This window comes from Rhea pennata, chromosome 11 (assembly GCF_028389875.1).
Source record: "Rhea pennata isolate bPtePen1 chromosome 11, bPtePen1.pri, whole genome shotgun sequence".
NCBI lineage: Eukaryota > Metazoa > Chordata > Aves > Rheiformes > Rheidae > Rhea > Rhea pennata.
In genome coordinates this window covers 17,608,997-17,618,122 of record NC_084673.1, presented here as the reverse complement: position 1 = coordinate 17,618,122, position 9,126 = coordinate 17,608,997, and the positions used below count along the sequence as shown (strand labels likewise).

The window sequence follows — 9,126 nt, the reverse complement described above, 5'->3', positions numbered from 1 at the left end:
CAGAGCATATTAGGAACGTCTACAACCTACCAAATTTGAAACAATTTGCTGCTGTTGGCATTAATCTGACCTTGGCATTACCCACCTCAACACACTAGAAATTGTTTTCAGCAGCGGACTAGTATGATTCAATTTCTCCAAATCCTTTTGTTTTACGATGTGTTTAATTTTATTTTTATTTTAAATGAAGCAAGGTCCATTTCTGGATCCTCTTCCTTATCTGAGATGCTCTAGTTCCATCAGTGAATTTATCATTTTGACTTTTATGTCCCTTTCTGCCTTTCTGGGTAATTATAGTAAATATCTTTTTAAAATCGTCTTACAACTTTTTTTTTTTTTTTTTTTTTTTTTTAAGACCAGCTTTTCTAGAAATACAGATTTCAAGCTCTCATCAGCTAAAAACAGAAATTCTTTTAAAAACCAAATACAGCTTTCCTTTTAGACAAATAAAGCTAATTAGCAAAATATGATGTGCTTTCCTCTTTTTTCAATCAAAAACGTTCTGAAAACTTTAGCACAAATTACACCATCACTTTCAGGGAACCATGATTATATTGCAAAGAACCATAGTCTCTAGACCAACACAAGTTCTACAAGCGGTTCTGCGACACAACTGCCAAAATACTTCTTGTTAACTTAAAATGCTCTGGATCAGTTTTGGGGCACAAGTATAGGGTTTGGGGTTTTTGTTTGTTTAACACCTGTACTTCCACTATTAAGTTTCTAGAAGTTGGCAGTGTAGTTTAAAAGACTTCTAGTAGAAAGGCACTTACATTGCATCTATAATGACTAGAACTTTAGCTGTTAAAGCTTCTTTAAACGTATGAAAGTTAAGAGACTAAAACGAAGAGAAGCGCACGTTTAGGAAAGGTTGGCAACACGAGAGCAGGACACTGTAAAAGAGGTGAAAACAATGTGACAGCCGCAACTGACTTTGAATTGTTACTTCCTTACATACAATCATTATACGTTATCTTATTTTTCAAATACATCTTTTCCCTCATCCATCAAAGGCATAACTTTTGCATGTTAATAAGTAACAGAAATTAAACTCTATCATTGATAGGCATCACTTAGGATTATCAACGAGGGAATGACATAGATGTATTTTCATACTATAAGTCAAATGAAGAAAATTAAACTAAAGCAAAATATTTAAGCAAGAATCAGTACATTAAGGAAACAATTAGTATTTATCAAAAGACTTTTGAAACACATATTGGCAGTTTTGTCAAATGCTTCAAAAGAATGAACAAGTCCAAGATGGTCAGACTATTAAAAAGAATTAAGAAGCTATAGGTTGAAAAGCAGCAAAACACCTCAAAAACAAAGTAAGCCTGAAGTTAATAGTACCTTGAAATTCCATGTTAGGACAAATGTCTGCGTAAATCCTCCGAAAATTAGAGAAGAGAAAACATTCCAAGTGGCAATTCTTCATTTAAACTGAGATTAGAATAGATGGGAATTTAGTGACCCTAGCAAGCTGCATCAATCAGCAACACACCATTTGAAGGGGAAACCCTCCCAAAAAAACAGAACGAAACACACAAGAGCAATCATCAACTTCTTACATATTGTCTTTGGTTGTTTAATTTCAGGAAATACTTTTTACAGAATATGCAAAGACTATTTTGTTGAATCTCATTATATGTCAATACCTCCTGTGTGGCCTCTTTGGTAAATTAGAGGACAGTCTTTATTTTCTCTGTAATGCTTTTTATTTTCTACATTTTTATTGTACAGCCTTTCAAAAAGAAAAAAAAACTTTTTACAGTTATCTGTACCAAAATTGTATCACTGTAACAGATTTCACATTGAGCAGTGAAAGTACTTTTGAGTTATAAATTTAGAGCCTACTAAAATCACTTGAGCTTGTAGGATTTAGAGACAGGATACATTTGTAATGAGAAAATAAAATAAAAACAAAATTCAGAGTCACATTCGCAAGGATTAGAAGTATGCATCCATAAGGTTTTTAAATGACTCCTTTATAATGGCTGGTAACCAAAAGGAGATTTTCAGCACACATTCAGGCTTGTTGCAGGGAGGGAAGGAGGAATGCTTAGGATTTTTTGCTTGTTTTCTTACCATCTTATCAATTAGGCTTAAAAAGCCTATTTTATAGGCATATGATAAATGTAAGGAATGGAAAGTAGTATGCACATTCAGTGAACCAAAGAGCCTGATTTGATTATATGCAATACTTCCAATGTCTGAATCAAAAGCATTCTGACAAACATCAGCTAACACGGAAAAGAAACCAACAGAAAGGCTATTGACACACCTTTTAAAAAATGTAACACAAAAATAATTAATCATTGATTTCTTGCCATGTAAAAGTTCCATAGAAATTTTAAAAATTTTATTTGCAGGTACTCGCTTCTTGAAAAGCTCACTCTGTATTTACACTGCTAATTCTCTTAACAAGTTTATCTCAAATTAAAGCATATTTAAAACAATCATGATTGCATAACTTTTCTACTTTAAATTAATAACCCAATTAGTGCTTTATTCACATTTTAAAAACTTGTACAATTTATTACAAATATAAAACAGTGCAGTTTTCCATACATTATCCCAACTCTGAGACAAACACTTAAAAGACATGGAAAAAGATTTTGATTTTTATAAACATAACATTTGCATTACTCACTCCCCTTTCTTCACTGACCTCCCTTACCCCCCGATTTAAAAAGATCAAACATACAACATACTGTAGGTTTATTTTTATTCAAAAAGTTACTGTCTCAAGACATAAATACAAATCAGAAAACAGTACAATTAGGACAATAGAATGTGGAGGACAACAGGTTAAGGTAAATATATAAAACATTTTAGCTGGTTGAAAACAAAGCTGTAAGAACTGCTTTCACAAAGAAACACTCCTTCAAGAGTAAGAAAAAAAAAATCAACTTAAGTTTAAAATCATATATACAGTCCTCTCAGCAGTTCTATTAAATGCAGTGGTGTGAAAAACAATATAGGCAGTACTTTTAGACATGAGAGTATTTATTTATGTAAAATGAGTTAGGCAGATCTAGTTTCGACTTTGTTGTTACCCCATGACTTAGTAAAATAATTATATTTTATCATGATCCTTTAGATAATCTATGGTTTTTGGCTACCACAGCCGAATGTTTAATTTCTGAGTCTAAAAACAGGAAGCCTTTTCATATTCACCCATTTGGGGAGATCCTTGTATTGCAAGCATATTAAGGCATGGAATGATTAAAATAATATACCTCAAGAACTGAGAGACAACTGACAAAAAATATACATATGTAATATAAGTTAATATTTCCTTTAAAATGATGTCTAGCTGCCTAAGCCTTGCAAAATGAGTCGATGTCGAAATGGCATAGATCCAACTTTCTGTTTTAGACCAATTTAATTTATTTGTGAATGGACACAAAATGAAGTTTAAAGCTTAGCTTTCAAAGAATACTATGGGTTGTTTATGAATTTCTATTATCCAATCTAATTTACATACAGAGGAAATGTACTGTAACCTGTTAGAAGTATCTTTAACCTGAAGACTGCTTGCAAAGACAGATAGATAAAACAATATAAAATACAAATTTAAAAATCATTTTTAAAGCATGAACTCTCATGCTCTTCTATTTTTAAACATTGTTAAACTTTCAATATATTTCTGAAACCTCATAATTTTAAGTTGGAATTTAAAAGTAAGAAAAAACTAAACAAACTGCGCAATTATAAAATCAGCACCAATTTATATATATATATAATTTTATTTAAAATTTAGATCCCTATTCCCACACTCTAATAAGCTGTATAATTTTTGTTTAGAATTTTTCTGCAAACATACTACAATAAGCTTCTTTTATTTGGAGACAAAATACAGTGGCACTACTGGAAGGAATTTCACAACATTACATTTTTCTTAAAGGACAAGCAAACTTTCAGAGCTGGTAATGGGCAAGCATGAACGATCTGTTACTTTCTGGTAGTTCATATTTTCTGTACCTTTCTGAGAAGGCTAGCATGAAGCTTTTGGAAAAAAAAAAAAAAGAAAAAAACATTTCAGATCAAAAAAGCTGGTGAAATTCTGCTTTTAGTTTTTTGGGTTTTTTTTGACATGATTAATTTAAACAAAGCTTCTGTTGATGAAGTTTGTGTTTAATTTAAAATATTGACACTCTTCTGGTTCTATCACTGTAAGAAACAAATCAATCCATCTATTATTTCAGTTCATGGATGTAAACAGCAATCCAGTAGAGTTCATTATTATTTAGGATAGCCAGCAAATGTATAAAGAGAGGGGCTCAAATCTGTACCAAACACCTCTCAGACTGATTAAAACTAAGAGGGAATACTTCTTATGATCCGGAACAAATTGATAGCACATAAATAAAATATTGATTTTTCCAACAAAAAAAAAGTGTAGCTTATCCTCAAATTGTTTACTTGTCCTTTACATTTCTTTTTTCAGGCAAACAAAGCTGCCCCTTCAATGCACTTGATCTTGAAAGCATGTCATTCTCCTTAGAGAAAAAAATGTTCAGAATTTCACTGTATCTACCACAATTTTGTACTGAAAAACTTCCTCTTCCACTTAGAAAATGACTTCACCACTGATTTATTTGCTGCTCTGGTATTAAAACATTGACACCCCAAGAACCTAAAAAAAAAGTTAGAAATGGTGTCAATTTGTAGTCTACTATACATTTAACAAAAACAAAGCAAATAGTATATGATAAGATTACGACACTTCAAGATATGTTAAGGCATTTTAAGTTTATTTTTCTTCCAAACCAAATTCAAACTTACGATTTATATTATAGTACGAAAAGGGCACCTCATTTACTAGAAAACGTTTCTCAACGCTTGAAATTAAAAATCAGATCCAGTACGAATGCAATAAATACTGTGCTTTACTTATTTTAGATTATAATCGCAAAATAATTTTCAATTAGTTCTTTGACAACGGTAATTCTCTATAGGCCTTAATCTGAAACCAAGTGTGCAGCATGTAGCAGCTAAGTCTGAGCCAGAACACTCAACACACTGCCTGCTGCTGCATGTGTTTATAAAGACAACAGGTCATCCCACAGCAGCCAGCCAGGACACGAATTTGGAATTAAACAATTATTTCAGGAAGAGAATTAAAAAAAAAAAAAAAAATCCAAGTTAACCCAAAGCACTGTTCTTTGGAAGTCTATGTGATTAAGTGAAGAAAAAGCCTGCCTGAAATGAAAAGAATCAGTTTATACTTCCTAAGTGGGAGCAAATCGTATTTTCTATGCCAATGAAAGCAGCTATCATCACTGATTTGCTAAAAGAACAATATACAGATCTTGTGACTGCCCTATCTTTTTATAGGGCTATAGAATCAAAAAGTGCTATAGAAGTATATAAGACTTAATTCTCCTGAATATCAAGAAGTTAAAGACTGCTGTTTGTACTTATCTGCTTCTAAAACAATTTTTACTGTTCTTGGTAACAAATTTACCTCGGATGTATCATATAATATTGTGCACTAAGACATGAACTGCCTCAGGTGCCAGCAATAACCAGATGCACAGTAAAACGGTAAGAGGATCACTAAAAGTTCAGTCTAAACCATGTGTATCAGAATAAACTAAAAACCAGATTTGTAAGTCTAGGTCTATAAAAAACAAGCACATCAACTCCAAAAACGATGGACCTCCATAAGAAATTATATCAATAAAGCAAAGCAACTTTAGGAGAGTTTTTGTGTTCATGAAGCTTTTTTATATTTAAAATACTGAGTGGTAATTTCAACTCTGCTTTAATATGGATTATCACAATCTCTGAAAAAATTATTAGATCTTCCCATTTAAATTAACTTAGGTGGAGTTTACCCTAAAGAAAAGCTGTGTTCTGTGATGCAGTGTTTTCTGCAGTCCTGGCTGTTCAGCACCTTTGCTGTGTCCTGACTGGGAAGACGGTTTGCTAGATGATGCCCCTTTCGCCATAGCAACTTATAATGCATTTGAGTACGTCATCATTCCCCCCTCGCAGAAAAACAGTGCATAGTTTATTCTTCTGGCACACAAAGGCAGGACACTACTAGCATGTCTCTCATAAGGGGCTCCGAAAGTTTGCAGAGCAATACGGCCGTAACCGGCTGCCATCGTGTGGCGATACTCCTGAATTGCAGCTAAGGAGCACCTAGCAAATCCTGGGCTTGCATGAGATTGTGGTAAAAAGAGTAGGTAACAGGAAAGAACACTAGCTAATAGTAAACCTACTAAACTATTCTTCATTAATTTACAAACTGAAAAGCTGCAAATGTTTCTGAAATTAGTGAAATATACTTGTAGCTGATCAAATTTTCATCACTGTAGGAAGAATAAAAGTGACTGGTATTTCACAGGCCAATTAGTTAAAATTAAGAAGGGAACAACTATTTTAAAAACAAAGTCAAAAAGTGTTGCTTCAAAACTGAATACACAAAAATGCATACCTAATCTGATTCATCATTACTAAAACAAAAGCCTACTGGTACAAAATATACGGATCTGCATTTAAAACAGTATTAAGACTTTTCCCCCATAACAAGAAAAGCTTCATGCAGTGATAATACTGTAAAAGCATATAACCGTCCTCCAATTTCCATCAAGCTGTCCAAGATTCCCAGGAAGCCTTGTTGTACTGTCCTTTGCTGGGTTGCTGCAGCTTGTTATTTCCAGTGTAATTTTGTACCAGCTACACAAGGTCAAAAATGGCTGCATACATTACAAGTGGTTCAAGACAGAAGGGATCCCTCATGCAGATTTTTAAAAGAGAACAGAGACTGCAGATGACATTATCAAGTCGGAAAAAAGGGCAACTGCAAGCAGAAACTACACGCTTCAGATGTTTGGACCTAAAGCTTTATACGGAAAGAAAAAATACCTCTCATCTCTATAAGCAGATATCCGTATCATCTCTATTTTTTCTATTACCTTATGAACAGAATTTTACATGCCAGCTAAAGAAAAAGTCCAAGCTATCCACTGGTAATGACAGAGTTGCTTGAATTAGCTTATCAGAAACTTGCCTTTGATGTCACGTGTTTGCAATTTTTATTTTTTAAAGTTGTTCCCTATTAACCTCTGCAAGGATCTTTGCCAACCTGAATGTGTTTTCTTCTTAGATTCAAAGGCTTTTGATTTCTACATAGCTACATATAAAGTATTAAGAACAAAATCCTATAAATTTGCAAAAACCTTAGTATGAGCACAGTAATTCTCCTCTCTGAGACTTGAAGAATATTAACTATCTTAAAATTTACGGAACTGAATTACAGCACAGAATTATAGAGCAGAGTATTTCATCAACTGGACCAGTTTGTCAAAATAAGGAAATACTAAGGAAAAACTAAGAATTGAATTGCTTCTACTCAAAGTTTTAAGTAAGAGTACTGTAAACATAAGACTGATTCTACGTACATTCCTCTTACAGATGTTAACCTACCGATTCATCCATGATTGAAGCAGGGTCAAAGAAATCTGGTTTTAGCTCTGTTCTTTCTCTCCTGTTCTTTGACGGTGGCTTTAAAAAAAAAAACAGCCATTTAACATTTTAACAGTAATTTTGTTTTAAAAACATTGTATGGCAGTTTGAACAAACTGTGTACACACGCAGGTATGCGTGAACAAACTGTACGTGCATTCTTAAACAATGGTGCAAGAGAGCAACACAAATTATTTCTTGTTTCAGTAACAACAAAATGATTCAAATACTTTACTTCAAAACCAGAAAAGCATAACCACTATCCAGTAAAAGCCAAGCAAGTTTCTTACTAGGTCTATGTCCATGGTGTCAAAATCCATGCCTTCATTGAGATCTTCAATTCGGCCTTCTGATGACATCATCACATCTTCAACAATTGGCTCTTCATCATCTTCCATTAGACTTGCGCCACGTCGACTGAATTTGAAAAGAAAAAGCAAATATATCAAGGTAAGTTTTGTCTGCATGTTTAAAAAGCTAATGCTTAATAAGGAACTGCCAACACATGACAATTCCGTTAAAATAGAACGAACTGTTTTTAGTAACTAAAATACAAACACTCACAACTACTACTAAAAACATTTATTCAGCTAGAAAATACTAAGAGAATGACTAGCAAAGATCAGTTTAGGAAACTTTGAAAGACTTCTCCAAACAGGTATACTGAGAGGTTGCAGGAACTGATAGGCAGATTGAAACTACAGCAACTTCACATAACAGTTTCAGGAGTATGTGCAAATCTGTGAAGTACTGGCATTAAAAAATTAAAAACAAGCAGAGGAAAGATGTAAAGCTCCTTAATCTAGGCCCAGGGTTTTAATTTAAAACTTTTGCCTTTCTCCTGCAGAACCATAAAAGCGTTATATAAACATAGGACTTCTAAAGATATTCTTCCTCTCCTCAGCAAAACTACCTCTGAAGTGTAACTTCACTAGTGTGCAGGTCAAAATGCCCACTCGGGAAAACGCAATGAAGTAAATGTCAGTAAAATAAGTATATATGATCTCTGAAGGACAAAGCTGATTTAAGAAACATCAGTCTGACTTCATCTTCATTTATAATTTGGAAAATTTTACAAGGTTTTTTTGGGTGGTTTTGAGTTGGAAAGATCTACAAAATATTTGCATGATGATCAACATACACAACTGGACTTCTGGTCCTATTGTGTTCCTCTCAACCTCAATGAGGGTTCAGATCTGACAAAACCCATGCCAATCACAAACAGATAACAGTTTCTTTAACAGGAATACCCTTCCTAAGAAAGCAGTTGAACCCTAAACACACAACTCAGAAGTCAAAAGAAAACAGTAGAATTGAGAACTGAATTTCTGAACACGTTGAAACACCTATCTTGAAGTGCATTTTAATGTCCTATATCTTTAAAAAAAAGAAAAAAAAAAAGAAAAAAAGATTCTGCAATTGAGAACTATGTCTACACAATACACAGAGAAGATATTTCACATGTTGCACTGATTATAAAAATCTGCCACAGACAGAAGTCAGTTTAGCAATACACCTGGTTACTTGTAATATGAAGCTCACAATTAGTTCATGTTTCTGGAATTTTAGTTCAAAATTGAACAGGACAAACTGATCAAAGAGATTAATCTATTCTGGTAAATGCAGCCCCATGTACTTTTACCA

The 9,126-nt window shown here is 33.3% G+C and overlaps 1 protein-coding gene across 3 annotated transcripts in view; it reads right to left on the bottom strand.

The window, feature by feature from the left end:
* Positions 1–1,567: 1,567 nt before the first annotated feature.
* The window catches only part of STAG2 (STAG2 cohesin complex component), an 81,270-nt gene continuing 73,711 nt past the window's right edge, over positions 1,568–9,126 (bottom strand). For 2 of the 3 annotated variants that reach the window (XM_062584301.1, XM_062584303.1), the window contains exons 32-34: positions 7,773–7,899; positions 7,444–7,521; positions 1,568–4,642 (exon numbers count right to left, since the gene is read on the bottom strand). In XM_062584301.1, the coding sequence (XP_062440285.1) occupies positions 4,619–4,642; positions 7,444–7,521; positions 7,773–7,899 (229 nt within the window). In that variant the 3' untranslated portion in view covers positions 1,568–4,618. Of the gene's footprint in view, positions 4,643–4,704; positions 6,860–7,443; positions 7,522–7,772; positions 7,900–9,126 lie in introns of those variants that run through there. The other variant, XM_062584302.1, reaches the window with a different exon arrangement.